We start from the raw sequence: 20,187 nt of genomic DNA on the forward strand, positions 1-20,187 counted from the left end.
CATATTTGCTGTCAATATGATAAATTGACACTGGCTTTTCACATAGCCATTATTAATTGGAGGCTTTACAAGCTCTAACGCATTTTTTAAAAATAAATTCCAACATTAATAAATGTACAAAACCTAATGTAATATTCTTACTGAAAAATGAGAGGGAGCAACTTCATAACCTACCAATGCTGCCTGCTGCTACTACAGCTGGCATACATTGCAGGGACACCCATCCTCAGCTCTAGGCTTCTCCTGAACTTCTCCCTCTCTAGACAAGATGATATAGACGTATGAACATGTGTATGCATGCTGTGCTGCGAGGCACTGGAGCATTGACAACAAATGTGACAAAGGATTTTTCTTTTAGATCTGAACTGGGACAGATTTGAAGTATGTGACTGCTATATGATCAGGGGCCATACTGCCCGACAGCACACACTCACTGGGCATATCTACGTAAGTCAACTTGAACAAGAAAAGGTCAGGCTTTTGACTCATGCTACCAGCTTTCTTGGCCAGCACGCTCCAGGAGCACAACACGACTGTCTGGCATTCAGAGCATGTGAGAGTACATTCAGAGTAACACAGGAATACTTTTTACACAGCCAAAAAAATGAAAGCACGAAAGTTGTTTCATCTTACCATTTCACCCCTTGTGCCCTTTTCACCTCTTGGTCCCTGTAAGAAAGAGAAGCTGTTAATCCAGTATGCTTTCTAGCCGCCTAGGACTGAAATAAGCAAATTAATATCCACGAGAGTTATACTGCTCACGTGAAAACTCCAGTCTCATCTGTGGAAGTATTTACAACTCTGGGGCTTTAATTTTCCTGTACTATTAGGAAAATAAATTACTTGAAAACATCTTGTAATTCCTACATGTGGAAAACTGACTGTTTTCTTCAGATTGTAAATATGTTTTTTCTCAGTGATTTTAACTGTCAGTGTTCTCCCTGTCAATCAGCTGTACTCTCTACAATTTGATCCACAGTAATAGATCAGTGCTTCACCATCTTAGGAGCTGAGCACAAAACTCAGTACTCTCCATCACTGAAGAAATCCGTCGGTTACATATCTGCTTTTATTACTCCATTAGTTCTCCTCTCACAGTCAGATTAGCCACTGGTTTTCTGTCTCCATGGCATTTTTGGCTAGTTTTGAACTTAAACTGTGTTTCTGAAGACGGTAACAATCTTACAATTCTTCTCTGGAAGAATGTTGCATCTTGATGGCAGCATTTCATAACACATACAAGTAATCTTCAGCTGTAACGCTTTCTTAATGATAATGGCAAAGTATTACATTCAATATGAAGTCTATTAAAAGCCTTTATACAAGTATATGCAACTGTAAAGTTTTCCTCCCGAGCAGGATTGAAAAGAGTGCAACAAGACTTAAAGTGCTGGGTTTTTTCCCAACAGGTGGAAAGAATAGTCTAATTATAGAAGGAACATTTCCCTTCTCCTTTCTTTTTCCCTTGTAAATATTTGTATTTATTACTTTTATTGTATATTCCTGTTATTTGAATGATTATCATTTCAATTTTTAGACATTCTCATTCACTCCAAGTCTTGTTGATCAGACAGAGGAACCTGGGTGGTACAAAGAGCTTCTAAAACTACCTTACATGGCTGGGTAGTCCGCAGATACGAGCCAGAGGGTGCCCTTGCAGAACACTGCTCTATCTCTGGCACAGGGAGTGCAACAAGGGATGGAAACAGGGGTAAGGGCAGAGCTCTCCCACTGCAGAGAACCTGGGGAGCATTAAAGGTCATCAGAAAGGCCAAGAAGATCTTTTGAGTTGTAACAGGGACCTCACCAGCACCTGGAACACCCCAACAAGGCCTTGTGGGCACTCCCAGCATGTCTAGAGGGGCACTCTGGACAGTTTAGCCCAATCAACACATGAAAAACTACATTGAAACCAAGTGTGGATACTCTCTAGATATGTCTCAGACCTAAGGCTGATAAAGAATATCTAGGTGGTAGTTACTACGTGCTGTTTTATAGTTTGACTGGCCGGCTGCCCCTGTAGACGTGCCCTCTGTATACCGTACTTGGACAGAAGGCCATTGCAATGACTCTTTTGCCATTGTTTTTTGTCATCTTTTTTCTTGTTTGTATCACAGATGCTGGATAACATACGTTAGCTCACCAGTGTGGTATAATATGAAGATGGTCCTGCTAGCTGCTATTTGCAAATGGAAAAATGAGAAGGTTGCTAGCTGCAAAACAGATTATTAAAAATAAGGGTAGGTGAAACAACCAAATTATGCAAAAGAGAAGGGAAACTTACAGGCCTGCCAGTTGGGCCTGTTAGGCCTTCTTGACCAACAGGGCCAATATATCCCTGTAAACAAGCAAAGAATTTATTAGTCCACCATGTTTTCAAACTGAAGAAAATCCTCATGATGTGTCCTGGTTTAAAGTTGCTCAGCACACAGCCCTGGCAAATATCCAAAAGATCACGGTGATACTCTCTTTCTGACTATTGAGTGCACATTGCTACAAAATCAGCAAGGTAATTATTTTAATAATTGGTAATAGTTATGCTTGGAAAGCCCCCACACATTCTGTTACGTGAAAGCTGATGCACTAAAACCAGTGGAAACTTAAGTACTCTGATTACCAGAGTAATCCACATTACACAAAGACCACATATTTATTCAGCTACAATCAGCTATATCTTGAGCTGTATTACTGCCCACAAGTACTCTTGTAAGGCTGCTGGTAAGTACTGCTAAAATGTTACTTTCCTGTTCCATTTCACTTAGAGCAAACTGCTCATTTCCAGTGTTTATCTTGTATAGGAATGTTTAGAAAAAGAAAGCAGCTATTAGAACAGGCCCCTAAAGCTGCTGCTCTGCATCTGGTTAACTGAACTAATTCAGTTCTGTGATGGCAATGGCAGCAGTAAGAGAAGAACATTTTGTAGTAAGGCCTTCCATGCTGCAACCTTTCCCCCTTTTACCCTTCTCACTTACTGCTGTAAGCTGGATGCACACTCCCCAATATTACAAAATACTACAGATGCTCCCACATTTTTGGTGAGTAGCGAAGTAGAATGGCATGAAGAAGGTGTCATGAAGAATGAGCTAATGCAGGTTAGTAATCTTATAGATAAAAAGAAAATATTTATTAAAAAAAGACTACCTATTAATCAATAAAGCCTAAGCAGCACTCTGTCTTACTGCAGGCAAAGTTTGACCCTTTTTTTTTTTTTGCTGTAGGACAGTTATACAACCAGCATTGTTGCCAGTAAGAAGAGAATGTTCAACCCCAATAAACAAAGATATGACAGCAATAAGGATACTTGTGTAGATAAAATTATACTAGGAGAGCCACACTTTTGTCAGCAGAGCTTGCTTTTTTCCTTCAAGATTGACAGCCCAATGCTGTGTATCTGTACCCATGTTGCAACCAGAGCAGTGTCGCCGTACAGGCAAAGGGCTTCTAGTGGAGTCATAGTCTCAGAGAGGAAGGTTTGGCTAGAGGGTTCTGGCCTTGTTAATATGAAGAAAGACAATTCCCTAAATTAAAAACATGTGCCTCTTGTAAGCCATCCTGACAATCATTTTCATGGAGTAAAACACTTACAACTTGGCCTGTTGGACCTTTTGGGCCCAGAATTCCAACTAAGCCAATGTCCCCTGCAGGACCCTGAAAACGCAAAGGAACAGTTTAGTCAAACATGAACATTAGCTATCCACTTGTTTCAATCTCCTGTGATCAGTGGAAATAAGATAATTTCTAAGAGCAGTAACAGTGAAAATACCAAGCGCACTGACCCAGAACATTCGTCTTTGGACATGGAGTACACAAGTTCTGCCTACAACGTTCCAACAGTTCAGATAGATTTTGAACAAATTATTGTTAAAGCCGATTAATTCTATGCTTTCCTAATGTTCTCACTCTGTAAATGGCTTAAGATTTAACAGAAAAGAATGAGCACATACTTTTGGACCTGAGAATCCTTGAAACCCCATCAAACCTTGATCTCCATCTTCTCCCTGTAACAGGAGCAGGCATCCTTATTATTATTTCATGTTGGTAACTCTTGGACTACTTGTTTTGCATCAACAGCTGTGATTACATACAGTTTGTCCTTTCAGTCCTGTGTCTCCTGCTCGTCCTTGGTCACCTTGCGATCCTGGAAGGCCTCTTTTGCCTCGCTTTCCTGGATGACCCAGAAGCCCTTTCTCACCCTGTCAATAGGAACATAATATATCCTTTATTACAATTATGACAGTGATAAATGTAAAGATTGGTTTCCTGGCAGAAGTGTTGAACATGCTTTCTCTCTAAGAAATAAACCTACTCTATTCATTTTATTTCCATCAGGAAAGCTTTCAATAATTATATTTTCACTAAAATGCAAATGTGATTTGACTCTTCCTTGACTTGGAAACATACAAAACCCATGCATATTGGATCATTTCCAGTATGGTATCTCCCAGTGCAGGACCTAAAATGCACAAAACGAAATACAGAACAGGAAGGTTAGAAGTAAATTTATAAAGTAATCCTGTGAGCAAGGTATAGTATAGTTGTGGAACTCCTTGCTGTTAGACTAAATGTTTACATCGATTCAAATGGAAACTAGACAAGTTCATGCAAGAGAAATCCTCTGAGGACTATCAAATACATAGAAACCATGTCTAGCTTAGGAGGTTACGGAGCTGCAATTAAGGCTGGGAATATACACCTTTCATGCTTGCTTTGCGCTTATGCTCCTTCCTAGGTGTTACCTTTCTGCTTTAACAAAGACAGACTTTTGCCCTGACTCAGTATGTCCACTCTTAACATTTATTTTGCACAATGTGGTAACCGTTTTCCCTCACCTCATCTATTCCCTGTCTTTTTCAGATTGCAAGCATTTCTGAGCAGGAACTACCTCCTACAGCTCATTGTCTAGACAAAGGAGTAAAATCCAGACTGGGAGCACTGGCAATAAACACTACAAATAGTGAATACAGTTTGTACTAAAATATTTCCATGAAAAGATAACAAAGACAGACAGTATTTCCCTCCCCCAGTTTTCAAGTAACTTAAGGCTTTAAAAACTGCTTACCAATAAAATCTCAGAGCACTGCCAATCATGATTTTAGATGAAAAATCCTATTCTAAATGGAGAAAATTATCTGTAATGTTTCCATTCTTTGCTTCTTTTATCACTGAAATGAGTCTAATTAATATTATCAGTAGAAGCTGAGAATATGCTGATGTCGGGTACTTGGAACTGCCTGGAAAATGAAGCACTCACAGATTTCTTTCTTTCTGACAGGGCTGAACAAGAACAGTTTAAGTCCTACGATAAATGAACATCCCAGACATGCTTGTTAGCCCCCAACCTTGGGACTCAGGCTGGAAATTGCAGCACTTCTCTGCTAATAGATTGCTTAGATGTTCAAATCACCCAGACTGTTCTAGTAGTTACAGAAGCTTAAAAAGAAAAGTCAGGAATCATTTGGCCCTAAAGCTTTGGATGAATAAATACAAAGTGGTTTGAATGGCTTCTGGAGTTGGAAATAGCATCCAGATGGATGGGAACTCTGTTTTCAAATTACAGTTCATAGAAACAAGGTCAGCACAACTTGCAGTCTTACCCTTTAAATAAGTTTTGATGTCAATTACTCGTATGATTAACAGTAGCATGGTGGTTCCACAATCACTGGATGCAGTATGAAGACTAAGCAATATCAGTAACACTGTACTTAAACAACAAGATGCCGTGTGTGTACCTTTAGTCCGGGTGCTCCCATGGGCCCTGGCATGCCTGGCAATCCCTTGGGACCTCGAGCTCCAGGATAACCTGCCAGACCTGGTAAGCCTGAGTTTCCTTTATTACCCTTAAATTGAAAATAATTGATTACAAGCAGAACAGCCAAACATGTTTTTTCATTGTATGCTAAAACAGGCGTATAACATAAAATCAGTCAGAGCCACTTAATGCTTTCTGTACATACAGACACACATTGATAGTACCTCAAAATATATGGAAAGACTGATCAGCAGTATCATCTGCATTTCTGCTAATACTCCAAAAGCAAAGCCCCATCATACTTAGCAGCAAAGCTACATGTGCTTTAACTGTGGGGTGGATTGAGGTTTCTGAGGAGTCAAGTTACTATAGTTTAACAAGTCACTGACTGTCAGCAAAGCAAATGCTATCCATGCCATAGCCCACTGCAGGTGTTCAGTTCAGTGTTCATCTTAAACCTTGTTCTGTCCTAGCCTAAACATATCATGATGTCATTTGTGTGGGATCACCTACCTAGACCTTGAAAGACTTCTGAGAACGTTCAAGAGAATCAATTGCCTCTTTGGGCTTATGCAAGGCATCTTGCCTATCAGCATCCTCCTAAATAGGAGGTACCCAGTTGGATAGTAAGCAATCTTTTGTCCACAGTAATTGTGCATTCAAGTATATATGGAAGCACTCATGGGCATACCAGTGACTGCTTTTACCTCCCACAGGGAATCATACAGAATAGTTTGTATTAGAGACCTAAAATTTTTCCCAAATCTGAAAATTTGCATGTTCAGAGTAATAGCCTTTAGCGCTGATCCCTATTTAATTCTTTCCTAGCTCTGTTTTGAAATATGCAGGAAGAGAGCACTAATCTCCATTAATCATAGAAGATGACTCCTTGAGATGGTTCTTGGATGAGTGTTGTGTGATGTCTGAGGATTCTGAGCTTACAATAAGGAACTCCTTCTGATGAAAACAAGATGGTGGATTCATTCATTACAGATGGGCTGAAAATATAGTTAAGATTCACAATATTCATTTTTTCAAGAAGGAACTCCATATCAAGAAACAAAATGAGACTACCTTCCCACAGAAACATGCAAAATTCAACACGCTTATTTATAAATACCAGACATACTGATAATATTAGTATGATTGCGTACACTCTGTAGGGATTCATACACAGTAACTTTACTACATCAAGAAAGATCAGAACATTTTTTATGAAAATGTATGAGAACATCAGACAATAAACAAAAGCAACTATTTTTAATGAAAAAACATGTTACTGAGTACATGGAGTTAAGCCAATTTTGACATGTTAAAAAATACAAAATGGAAATTTGCTACCACCCAAATGAATGTTTCTGTGATGTCATTTAGTAGAAATATATACATACATATATATATATCTTCTTTTTTACTTCATATGACATTCTGTTAAGCATTCATAGAAATAAAAGGGTTATAGGAAACAGGATTTTTATATTAAATGTGATTTTCAGAGCTTTTGAATATGGTACTGTGTCTTATAGCCTGATGGACTGATAAACTTGCATAGCAAAAGTTCTGTTCTTTTTATTCATTGTGGCAAAAATCAGTTAAAATCCTCTCTTTATTACAAATTGTAATGCTACTATATATTGTTAATAAGGAGTAATGAAATCTTGTTTAATATGAAAGATGACATTTTGAGTGGAAAGGCAAAAATGTAAGAATTCTTTGGGGTGATACTCCTAAATGCAACTCCAAAGAATTTTAAGTACTTGAAAGAGGAGGATATTATCTGAAAATGGAGAAGGTTCGAATAGGGTACATCTTCCCCTTATAGGTAACTTGTTTAATTTTCTCTTTGTTCAACCAGATAGGCAAATTTATACTTGTAATAGAGGTGCCTCATATGGCACCAAATCTAACTTGGCATCCTTTTATAACAATTACTGGTCTGTCTAACTAGAACTACTGAGAAATACCATATCTGAAATCAAAGTGATCAGACTTTCAACAATGACAACAACTAAAGGAATTTGCTCCCTCCTCTCTGGAGCGAATAAGCGAAGAGCTGTGTCACTGCTCCCAGAAGCAGCAGGTCACCACCCTTGGCCCACAGCACAGCACAGACAGACAAAAAACCTGTTTCCAAGAATGTTCCCAGCTACCTCAGATACCTAATACTCTTTTTCACTGGTTTTGGGCAAAGCTTCAGAATTGCTTAGGTAGAGAGACATAGGTTACAAATTCAAAGACAATAAGGAAAATGTGGGATTATCTCGGGGCCTGAGAGGAAATAGCCTCAGTTGGGGTCTGTGGCTCATTTTCAGGAACACAACTGTGAAGCCTCTCTCATTAAGAAAGCATTTTCACTTAGCTGTAGTTACTACTAACGTATGCTAATGAAATAGTTCTCACAGCACACTTCTCTTACGCTAACCTTACATCCTGGCCAGAATATCAGGAGCAAAAGAGAAAGAAAACAATTAGAATTGGTCTAATTTTCAAGATGCTCAAGGAACTGAGAATGGTTCCTTCTGTTTAAATACCCTAACCTTAGAAAATTTGTAATGCAAAATGACATAAAGAGGGGCAATGTGGAAAGCAACTTACCTTAGGGCCAGGCTTCCCTGACAGCCCAGGCTTGCCAGGGTTGCCAGGAATGCCTTCTGGTCCCGGGTACCCGACTGCTCCTTTCTGCCCTGCTGACCCTGGTTTTCCCTTGAAACAAATTAAAACCAAATACAGCACTGTCGGCTCTCTTCATCTTCACCATCACAGAACTAGATTTCAGTCACAGTATTTCCTAAACCCTACATAATAACAGACCCAGTGACACGGATCAATACTTGCAGAGGGGGCTCTGAGTTAGGATGTTTGGTTTAAAATGCTATTGGGTTAACCTTAGACTTGCTGTGTTGTGGGCTCTGAGCAACTTCAGCTGAAACCATGGGGCCGACCCTTCTGCGTGCCAGGCCTGGAAGATGGTTGAGACTGTTGATTCTTAAGCTGAAGCAAGGAAACCTAATAAAGTAATCTATTTATTCCTGTAAAAAACCCAACCGTATGTCTTTTCAGCCTTCATTTTACTAGATACTCTGTATTGTACATTTGCAAAATTATGCTGTTCAAATTTGTACATATCAAATATACATACAAACTTCTAATCAGGCAAGTTTGTGCTAACTGTTGCTATACTTGCACAGAAAAGCCTCATGTCACATCCACCAAAGGAACAGTGATTTTTTTCTTTACAATCATTTCCCTTCAGACTGACATACGCTATCTTAAGGGGCTTGGAGTTCTGCAATTATCTCTGTATGAACACATTTCTTAGAAATTTAAAATATGCTAACTATAACACATCTCATTTGAAAAAGTATAGTTAACAACAGCCGTACAGAATATAAGAAGCATGCTATCTTAATCTTATTTCTAAGTTCTGCTTGCTGAAGTTTCTTGCACTTGGGACATGTTTTGAGACTTCCTCAAGTTCCAGTTTTACTGTCTTCTCCTCCTCACTGTATGTCTCGCCTTTCCCTCTTTTCTTTGTGTGCCGAACGATACACTCTTTGCAGTCCTCCAGAGGGAAGAGCCAAGCATTTACAAAAGACACACAGCTTGCTTGCCTTCAAAAGGCTATTCTTGCACTCTGCCCAGAAGGTACAAGCTCTGTGAAGCAGCTGCATTTCTCTGGTTACTGACAATGTTTTGATGTAAGGTAGTAAAAGTTATTTACAATATGTGCTTGTGTGGTATTATCTATGAGGGGACCAAAATAGCCTTGATGCATTTTGTTCTTGGTTATGTTTACAGAACACCTACTGCTTCCTGCTCTTTCTCCTCCCTCAGGGAGACAGGGATGCAAGTTAGCATCTCTACCGTAACTCAAGAAAGAGCATTAAAAATTTCAGCTCAGGGCAAGCGAGAAAAAGAAGTAAACCTCAAGGGAGCTGCCAGCTGTATCCATCATGGACATATGGATCCAGGCTTCTGTAGGCTGCAGCTGTTCAAAGAACTGATGGGAGCCAGGAGTGAACAGCAGTACAGCTCTGTGCAATATAATGTGATAACTTGCACATGGCCTATGAGCCACATGCAAAAGTGATCTAATTAAGTAACTTTACAAGTGGGAAGGACCTTGTTATATTAGCTGCACTTTACTTCCATGTGCTGAGTAACTGAGTATAATTCAGTATAATTTAACATAGTTTCAAAAATTATTATTATTTTCACAGGGGTTCCTTTACACTTTCTAGATAATAAGAAGGTTCTTTACAGTAAGTGTAAGACTTTCTGGTGCCACCTTGGTTTTATTAGCTATTATTTTCTTTGTTTTATAACCTGAAGATAGACTGTAGAATTTTGTTACTTACAGGAATTCCAGGTTTGCCTGCCTGACCCGTTGCTCCTTTCTTCCCTGTGGGTCCCTAAAAGTTACAAATACTTGTGAACTGACAAATGTCTTAAACTCAATCCCCTAAGAAGAGCTGAGAATTGTTCCCCTCTAGTACGCATGTTCACAGTGCCTGGCTTTGACCCAGATTATTTCCATTTCAGGAGGCAGCAGAAAGTTTTTCAAGTAGAAGTGAATACATTTTTGGTAGAATTGTATATATTTTTCCCTTTCCTGAATTGGTAAAATGCAGTTTTCTGAACTTTTTCAACAACAACAGGCATAAAAAGTTTTTCACTATGAATCTGGCATTTTCTCCTCTATCAGCCACACCTCTGTAAAGAAGTACGCTTTTACAGCACTTCCCGTACCTTTTAAAAAGGGAAGTCATGAAAAGCAGGGAATGTAGATACACTGAGCGTATATGGAAGAGCATACCAGACAACAACAGTGTCACATATGGGAACGTTCTTTTTACCTAAGATGTACACAAAAGATAAAATTTACTTAAAACCAGACTTGTTTTTGTCTTGACTGACCTAGGAATCTGTAGTCTTAGAAAACTGAGCAATCCTGATAGCAGATAACATTCTCCCAAGTGGTTTAGTGACACAGGAGGCCAAGCACCAAGGAAGAAAAGCTCAGAATGGGTCAAAAGCATCTCAGAGAATTTTGTTAACAGGATAGTCTTCACAGAATATAAAGACCTATGGCAGGAATTTTATCCTACCTCTAATAGATGAAACCACTCGGACGGCAGGGACAAGAAAAACACTTGTTAGCATAGATCAAGTAGAAAAAAGCTTCCAAGATTTTCTGGATTAATTATTTTAAACACTGTTCTTAAAGCAAAAGTGATGCTAAACTACTATGCTACAATATTACATAACATGCAATAAAGTGAAAAAGCTAAGGTCATGGTAAGTGTAAATGTTTTATAATTAAGGTAAATATGATAAAATCAGCAAAATTTTGTTCTATTCCTTAATGTCTTTGTTACGAAAGGCATAAAAAAAAGTCCACCAATCAGAAATGGAACATGCATATTCAAAGAACTTTATATTGTTTTCATTAAAATTTCTGAATGCCTACAAAGTAAACCCAGATGATTCAGCATTGCAGTTTATGAGATTGGCTTTGAAAGGCTTGCTATAGCAGCACCAGTCATGCCACTGAGTTAAGACTTTATGAATGTTTTCACTATTGACATTTTTGTGTAAACCTTTAGGCTCTTATGGGTTGCTCCAGGCTGGATATTGGTTCCATATTTGCAAATGGCAGTTTTAATCTGAGGGGCATTTGCAACACAAAGAAAACATTTTCCAAGGGAAAGACAGAGGAATGACTGATTATATCCTGTGCTGTGAGTAGTTTGTCAAAGGCAATATATCTGAGCTCGTGGTTAGAGTACATGCTGACAATGTCTTCACATCATGTTTCCTTTCTCTTGCTCCCCATTCCTAATCTACTACAGATTCTTGCATTTACCTAGAAAATTTTTATAAACTCTAACGCAGTTGCACTATGGAGCTTCTCAGAGAAATTATCTCATTTAAGTTGCAATGGCAATTGGTATTGTAAGAAATCTTTTAGCCTAAATCTTTTGAAATCTCAAAAGCCAATGAAAGTCACCCTGTGGGAGAATATAAAATAATTCTGGCAATTCTCAACACACTGCCAAGATGAACTATTATTTCTAAAGGAAAAGATTTAGTCTTTCATCTTTTTCATGACTTGCTCTGTCATTATTCCTCTACTATTCTGTGGCAAAGTCCTTATTTCCAGGTGTCTCTGAAAATTCAGTGCAGGAGGCTTCATTTACAGATCAGAGCAGTAAAATCCTGGGCGTCTTCCAGAGCTAGTTTGCCACAAGGAACTCCATTTAAGGGTATAATTGAATATCACTCAAATGTTTCCAAAAGAGCCTCTCATAATGCTTTATATCACTCCAAAGTAAAACCACTTATCTATCAAATAACATATTTACTATCCCAGATCATTATGCAATTTTCCATTCCATATTTTTATTATCCCTGCAGGTATGAAAAGGAAACCCAAACACTGACTTTTAGCCTTATACAACAGTTTTCCAAGGATAGTCAGTGAACAGTAAAACCATAAAAATTCCAATTAAGTGCAGTTTTGCTTTACTTTTTTCTACTTACTTCTGAACCTCTTTCTCCTTTTGGTCCTTGCTCTCCCAATTCACCTGGCTCTCCCTTTGGAAAGAACATATATTAAATAAATTAAAAAAAAAAATCATTTGAATGCAGATGAAAGTCACTTTCAACACCCAATAGGGAAATCTCACTTGTTTGAAACACTTACTGGAGGTCCCTGTTGTCCAATAGGTCCTCTAAGCCCTGGAAGACCTCTATGACCCTGGGAAACAGAAAACATAACATATTGCAATACAAGTAACTCAGGATGTCACGCTCAGTGAGCTATAGATTTCCCTGTAAAGCCCATCTTGGGAGGTGCTGGGTGGCCCCAGCTTCACTGACGTGACTTAGATGAAGTACGCTCAGCCCTCCTGAGATCAGACCTTAGGGAGCTTTTCTTCTTTAAATTCTCTACTCCACACTGCAAGTGGGATTTACATATTGTTAAAACATTTCTGCACTTCTGTGAGCATAGATCATATTCAGTTCATTGATTTATTACTGTGTCTATGTGTATTATCTGTGTAACTTAAACAGGATATTCCGTGTCAAGGACTATCTCTTTTGTATTTCAGCAAACCAACTGCATCAGTGATTAGCATGAGTTACCATCCAATTTGTATTCAGTCTTTCAGCAAATACAATTAATGAATAATTATTAGCTTTAGATTGACAAAGAACTAGTGCTTAAATTGCAGAGAAAAATGTTAATTCATTCAGTATTACAGAATCACAGAATTGTTTAGGTTGAAAGGGACCTCTTGAGATCATCTAGTACAAACCCCCTTCTCAAGCAGGGCCAGGTAGAAAAGGTTGTCCCGGACCATGTCATCCAGTCATGTTTTGAGTATTTCCAAGGATGGAGACTCCACAACCTCGCTGGACAGCCTGTTCTGGTGCTCAGTCATCCTCACAGTAAAAAAGCGTTTTCTTGTGTTCAAAAGGAATTTCATGTGTTTCAGTTTGTGCCCTTTGCCTCTTGTCCTGTCACTGGACACTACTGAGACAAGTCTGGCTCCTTCATTCCCTCCCATCAGGTATTCATACACATTAAGATCACCCAAAGCCTTCTCTTCTCCAGCTCATGAGTCCCAGCTCTCTGAGCTTCTCCTCATATGAAAGATGCTCCAATGTGTTCTAAGAGCTCATCAGTGCAGTGAGGCACCAGTAAGTGCATCTCTACACACTTGTGAGAGAAGATGGTACTTCTGCTACATTACTCTACATGTATGCATAGCATGCCATGTTCAAATAAAAAGAATAAAAAGCAAGAGGTATCACCTTGTAGCCCTCATCACCAGGTTCTCCTCTATCTCCACGTTCACCCCTAGGACCCTAGAGAGAAAACCAAAGAGCAAAATATAGCAGCTGAACTGAAATAATGCTGCAGTAAAGTACAAAAAGAAAGCTGGGATTTCTCTCAAAACAGACTAACCAATTAGACAGAACTTAGGATTACAAATATTAAAGTTAGCTTGTCTAAAGGAATAAACATGATTTTTTTATAAACAAAATGTATTGCAGTTAGACAGCAGACACTGTCTTAAAATATTTTGTAACTGAAGACTAGAACCCAAAAGATAGATCTTAGATGGGCATAAATGAAACAGGAGTATTGACCTCAGTAGACCTCTCAGGTTTATACCCATATATATATGATATCTGAATTAAAAATCTCCACAAATAAATTAAGAGACTGTTTTCAAGACATGCGAGGAAAACTCTCTTATGGTTTCTGTAAGACAACACATGAAAAATGGGGGTCTTTTCTGGAATAACTTGCTGTACTCAGAATCTGCTTTAATTTTGAAGCTCGCCCTAATAAAAAGGCAATTTCAATCCCTCAGCATGCCTCACACATGAGAACTGCACAGGTTCAGAGGGAATGGCATGATTTTTGTGAGTCATGTGGTTCTTCCTGCTGCATCCAGACACCTCACTGGTTCTACTTTAGGGAAAGGCCCTTACACCAGTCCCACAAGAAATGGGATTCTTTCCCAGAATTTTAAGTCTCATTGCAGCAAATGGACCAAATCTCAGTCTAAGGAAAAATTATGGGATAGGAAATCATGCCCATAGAAAGTAAGAATGGCCAAGACGTTCCAAAAGACATCCAGCCAATCATTAGGTTAAATAATAAGGGATTGCCTTTTTCCTGCCTATGTCTCAAGTGAAGGCACATATGAAAAATGATGCCAGGCATCACTAACTGCAATGTATCTTTACAGTTCACAAATGAATAGATTAGCCACTTCTAGTGCATATCCACCAACAGATACTATTATGCAACTGCTTGTATACTCTCCAAGGTTTCAGCAGCCTCATGGCATGGTGGAAAGGTCCTGCTCACAATGTTTGAGCCGTCAGCATTACAGAGCCAGTTCGGCTACAGCAGAATTGGCTGGAGTCTCTTCTCTCATGCATTTCCATAATTAAGTTAAGAACGTAGTCCAGACTGTGTGTTCATTTACATCAGGGACTTAATAGTCCTGCCTTTTGAGGAGGTGAGGTATAAATATTAAGGTTAATCTGAAGAGAAGTAGGCTGTACAAGTATTACTTCTGGCACAATCAAAGCCTGAACATGAAACACTTTTAATAAGATTTTGAGATGGCATTTTTTTTGGACATGTTCATAATTACTGCAGAGAGATACCGCACATACGAATTTATTAAAAAAATGGTTACAAAAGGCAGCTCTCTCTGAATCAGCTAAATTAGCTTTGTAGTGATAATGAAATAAGTCAAAACATATTTCTGGTTAGTAAAGCAATTAGGTATAATTCGGGATAAACACAGAGGGTAAAATTCTGTTCCAAAATGTGCTGGTCTAAACACAGACTAATGGCATTAGTGTAATTAAACGCAGGGCACATACTCTTAAGCAGGAAAGAGCACATGACTGCATTTTTCAGAGAGGGATTACCGATTAAAGGCCCATCATTCTACATTTTTGTACAAGGGGGTACTGACTCCTGAGACAATGATACAAAGTTTCAGAAAGAGCCTGCATTGTCTCTTGTCTCGAGAGGCACGAACATAATTTTTTTGAGAAAGAAAGACCTACTGGTTCACCTATGGGCCCAGGTGGTCCAAGAACGGTATTGTCTTCACCTGGGTAACCCTAAAACAAAGATAAGTATTAAAAATATTAACTTGGAAATTCAACCTCGTCTACAATGCATACATGTTCAAATGCTAATAAACACCCAGAGAGCATGCTGCTGTATAGATGCTAGAAGTCAATATGATGCTTATAGTTTTAATACAATGGAAATGGTAACTCCATTTAACATGCACCTAGATGTCCTAAAGACATTTAGGATTAAACAAACCTAAGTTTTTGCTCTATTCTCAAAGGCAATTATAAAAAAAAAGTATTTGAACAATGTCCATGTAATCATTTCTTTATTTAATGAAAAAAAGGATAAACAGGATATTTGGCAAGAGGAAAAAAGAAAATTTCTTCCACTGTTTTGAGAAACATAATTAATATATACAAACAAGTGTACAGAAGACTCCAACAATCAGCCTGAACTCTACTAAATTTTAAATATGAAACAACTGCCATCTAAACTGATAGACAAAAAGTTATCTATTCCAGATGATATTTACCAATATTTAATGCAGAGGCTCACATTTTAAATATGATTAAGGGTTTCCAAAGTGCATCAAAGTGCTTTTGCGGAAGTGATCAAGCAAGTTAGACACCTAGCTCCCAATGATTTAGTTTTCAGTTATTGTTTCTGAAAATTATATCAGAACCTATTTATAACATCACCACTAATTGCCTATTAGCAGTATTCACTGCAAAACTGGCCCTAATGTAAGAAAGTATTTCTCTGTCAGGTGCAACTCCAAACTAATCTTCATGAAGGGAATCCCTGTACCTGCTTGGGGCCACACAGACTCCAGTCAGCATACAAAACTGTTTGCAGGATGTGAGGCTTAAAAGAAAAACAGTGAATTTGACACTAAAATAGCAGCACTGAGGCAAGATCCTGCCCCTAACATTTTATACTAAGTATAGACCTTTGTCCATCTTAGTTGGACTTTCAGCAAAACCTGTGGGTGTACTCACAGGCTTAAAGCTAAGTAAATACTTAACTGGTTCCACACTGATTATTTCTGTCAGCAGTGCTTGCTAAGGGCAGCGGTGCTATCTGATACAATAGAATGCGTTTCTTACAATGGGTACCTTGTGTTTTACAACCTGAAATGTTTCACCTGTATAATTTGGAACTCTGCCTCTGAATGATCCATTTCCCCAGTTTTGCATTTCTTTTCATATTCTCTCACAATATTAATAAATATTGCAAACAGTGGCTTTTGCTGCATGCTGTGGAAAACAGTGAGCATGCAGTAACATTTCCTCCCTTTATAATTACTCAAACTGTAAGACAGTATAATCCATCTCCAGACCTTTTCTCCTTTGAGTCCTGGGGGCCCTGGGGGCCCTGGAGGACCCTGGTGACCCTTAAAGAAGCAAACAAACAAAAAATTAGTTCCAAAACAAATAATTAAAGAAATCATTAATTCCAAGCTTTCTTTTAGCTGCTTGTTACTATTATTTTTTTGCTGCTTGCTAATAATGCTAAATAGTGACGTGGCACAAAATTAATGGGCCCAGGCAGAAAAGCTCTGTGCGCAGTGGGAAGCCAAAGGTTCTGGCAGGGCTTGATGCAGGTGAGGGGAGCCGGGCTGGTTCTCGCTTCAGGGTTAAGGCCACTGATGGAAGTTTCTGTTCGGAAAAAAGACATGGCAGTCTGGTCTGTAAGAGCAGGACTCAATCCATCTGTGATGATGATCATAATTATTTTTCAGTGAAAGTCACAATATCTTTATGTCCTTCAGCTAACCTCATTCAATCAGTGTTTCTGTTACTGAAAGGGAAACTGCCTGACCAGACAGTAAGCAGAGGCAGTGGTGTTTGCTGAACTCTCTTTATAATGAATAGCTGTAGTAGTTTTATAGGAACTTTATTGACAACGAGCGGGATGCATTGGACAAACAAGGGTTTCAAATCTGTGGTAAAAAACAACTGCTAGTGAACTCACAAAAAAACAAGTCATCATTGCTTAAGGCTAACATTTCTGAGTAGGCAATCAGGTGTCATACAAATACATGTGAGTATCTGACACTTCTAAAGATATTTGTGTATTCTAGATACAGATCCCCATGATATTTGAAATTATTTAGAGTACCGCAGGCTTACCTTAGGGATGTGTGTGTACATGAATTCAGTAAAAAACTCACCCCATAACCTGGAATTCCTGACTCTCCTTCAGGTCCCACTCCTCCTAGATGTCCCTGTTAAATGCAATAATCAGTGATAGAAAAATGAGCTCCCTTGTAAAATGTTACAACAACGCATACGTTATAAAGTTATCACTTGGAAAAATCTTCAAATATTGAGATTTGAAAACTACAGACAACTTCCTTGTTAGGTCCAGCTTCATTGGGTAAAGAATACTGGGCTTTCCCCTGTTCTGTGGAAACAGTGGTCAATATTTTCAGTCCTAACCTTATAATCCCTGTACATAATTAAGATCAAAAGGATCTGAGCTTTCAGAGGTGCGGAGGAACTCTGTTTATAAATGCTAAGTATGCCAAGAGAAGCTGAGGGTGGTCCTCACTTTAGGAAGTTGAATTCAAGTCCTTCTCTTGAAAATACTGGCCATTAGACAGTTACTTTACTTCTGTACTTCGTGCATGCAGGGACACAGTGCTGCGTTCAGTGGCCACAGGATTGGGCCCCGGAGCAGTGAGATGGGCACACTGCCTCACTAGTGTGGAGGTTGCATGTACCTGTGCATCTATCACACAGTGTGGAGCAAGCTTGGGGAGCTTGTGATGAGAACAGCTTATAAAATTAATGGAAATACACTTAATTCAGTTAACTTTGGATCAGGTTCCCATTCAATAGGAGTAGCAGTCCTCATCTGAAATGCTTTGTTTCAGCCATGGCTAAGGCTTATTTTATGTAACAGCAAACCCCATGATTTCTGCTCTTGGAACTGAAGAGGTTTAAGAAACAGCCACAGCAGTGAGGTTATATGTAGACTGTGGGGCATGAGTATTTCATGGCATGCCCTGCCATCCTGCTCCTTTGATTGTCAGATCAGGAACCTGACCAGAGCATGAGATGACTCCCTCCGGGTCCATGGCCCGGATTTCTGTCTGGAAAGGTGCACAGGTCTCATTCTGATGCTAAAAGACCAGGGCACACATCGGGACACACAGGCTGGGAAGGACACTGCCTGCATCTCCAGCTACCACAAAAATATTTATACATGCTACAGCTGTGACGCCTCTTCCTGTGGAGAGATGCAATTCTGCTAAACCAGAAATACGTGAGCTCTTAAATAAGCGTGTTTTGTACGAACCAAGGGACCTCGAGTTCCTCTTGCACCTTTGGGACCAATTTCTCCAGGTTGACCAGAGTCACCAGCACATCCAATTTCTCCAGGAGGGCCAAGCTGCCCCTTTTCCCCCTGTTGGTGTTATTGTATTAAAAATAATAAGAGATTGATACTAAGTTTCAAAATGCAGTTTATCCTTAACCGAAGTGTGTAACAGAATTATTTAATAGGAGTATTACTTTACATGTCATTTATTGTAGTTCTTAGAATGTCTGAACCCAGAACTCTGCAGTGAAAAAACACTCTGCTAAAGCCTTTCTATTTTTCTTTTTGTTTTAGCCAAAGCTTAACATTTTTTGATAGCAGCAGAAACTGTTCCGAGTTGCAAAATCACATCCTGATACAAATTTAAATTTCCTAAGGTTCTGAATGTTATTGACTGCAGAACGATGACAATTCTAATTGCTATGGCTAGCAAGAAAAAAATTTGGCTTGAAGTGTGATATAAAATAGGGATAGACTTGGTTCAATGCAATTATTTTGTAATATAAATTTGAGTTTCAGATAAAAGAAAGGGAACTGGGGAAGATGAAAAATACTACCTTCTTTCCTAAACGGCCCCTCTGACCTGGATTTCCCGGTGTTCCTTCAGGACCCTGTACATTTATTAGGGAGAGAAAAAGACATGATTGAGAAAGGCCCTGGAAACGTTTAAACTGTCCTACAAACTGGATAACTGAGCAGGCTTTTGTAATGCAGCGAGGTGGGAGGAAAAATCTCATTAACTGTGGCTGTGAACAAGTTAGTAGGACTGTTTCAAGTTACGGCAGAAATAAGTGGGCAAGCATCAGGGACCATCACTTATCAAACTAGTGAAAAATGCACTGAAAATAGGGGGAAAAAACCCAATAAATCTTGTCCACACAGAAAATATTACTTTAGGAATAAAGTTGCTTCAAGACAACCACTGGATTTAGAGAAATACAATACACAGCTAGAGGAAAACTAAGAAAACCCTGGGACTATCAAGTGTGAAGAGCAGGGCCCTGACACAACGTGCTGCAGAGCAGAGACCTCACTCAGTAAGTGCTGGTGCCTACCACTGCCTGCCTCTTGGTGACTGTGTCATTGGGTGTGCTGCCTGCAGATGAAGGGTGCTAATGGAGCTACAGCCCTGCTGCCCTCTAGGTCACTTCAAAAACTGATCCTCCCAAAGGTCTGGATGTGTCCACTGCTCACCGGTTTCAATTTACCCAAAAGCTCTGTGAGGTAGAGGAGGTAATTTAGCTTCAGTTTTGGATAAAGGGAGATATATTTGGGTTTTTTTGAGTCATTGTAAGCCAGGGTAAATATAGTTTAAACTGATTTGTGAAGCTCATTTGTTGCTTTGTAAGCTTTTGTTTAAGGAAAATGTAGTATTACTCTCACCCCCAGTAAAACCCTCAGACAATTGATTATAGGAAACTGATTTCCATGTTTAGACCCAGATGTTGTGATCTGTCTGCATCCCAAGAAGGAGGTCAAACCAAAACCGTAA

The 20,187-nt window shown here is 39.1% G+C and overlaps 1 protein-coding gene across 5 annotated transcripts in view; it reads right to left on the reverse strand.

Annotated features, from left to right (window-relative positions):
• Positions 1–20,187, reverse strand: part of COL24A1 (collagen type XXIV alpha 1 chain) — a 153,525-nt gene that overhangs the window by 13,181 nt on the left and 120,157 nt on the right. For 4 of the 5 annotated variants that reach the window (XM_076340542.1, XM_076340543.1, XM_076340540.1 and 1 more), the window contains 17 exons: positions 19,253–19,306; positions 18,675–18,782; positions 17,545–17,598; positions 16,711–16,764; positions 15,356–15,412; positions 13,571–13,624; positions 12,456–12,509; positions 12,293–12,346; positions 10,858–10,875; positions 10,108–10,161; positions 8,345–8,452; positions 5,730–5,837; positions 4,086–4,193; positions 3,945–3,998; positions 3,586–3,648; positions 2,285–2,338; positions 634–669 (listed from right to left, as the gene is read on the reverse strand). In XM_076340542.1, coding sequence (XP_076196657.1) covers positions 634–669; positions 2,285–2,338; positions 3,586–3,648; positions 3,945–3,998; positions 4,086–4,193; positions 5,730–5,837; positions 8,345–8,452; positions 10,108–10,161; positions 10,858–10,875; positions 12,293–12,346; positions 12,456–12,509; positions 13,571–13,624; positions 15,356–15,412; positions 16,711–16,764; positions 17,545–17,598; positions 18,675–18,782; positions 19,253–19,306 — 1,092 coding nt within the window. The remainder of the gene's footprint in view (positions 1–633; positions 670–2,284; positions 2,339–3,585; positions 3,649–3,944; positions 3,999–4,085; positions 4,194–5,729; positions 5,838–8,344; positions 8,453–10,107; positions 10,162–10,857; positions 10,876–12,292; positions 12,347–12,455; positions 12,510–13,570; positions 13,625–15,355; positions 15,413–16,710; positions 16,765–17,544; positions 17,599–18,674; positions 18,783–19,252; positions 19,307–20,187) is intronic. The other variant, XM_076340541.1, reaches the window with a different exon arrangement.

Source organism: Aptenodytes patagonicus, chromosome 5, assembly GCF_965638725.1.
Source record: "Aptenodytes patagonicus chromosome 5, bAptPat1.pri.cur, whole genome shotgun sequence".
Classification (NCBI taxonomy): Eukaryota; Metazoa; Chordata; class Aves; order Sphenisciformes; family Spheniscidae; genus Aptenodytes; species Aptenodytes patagonicus.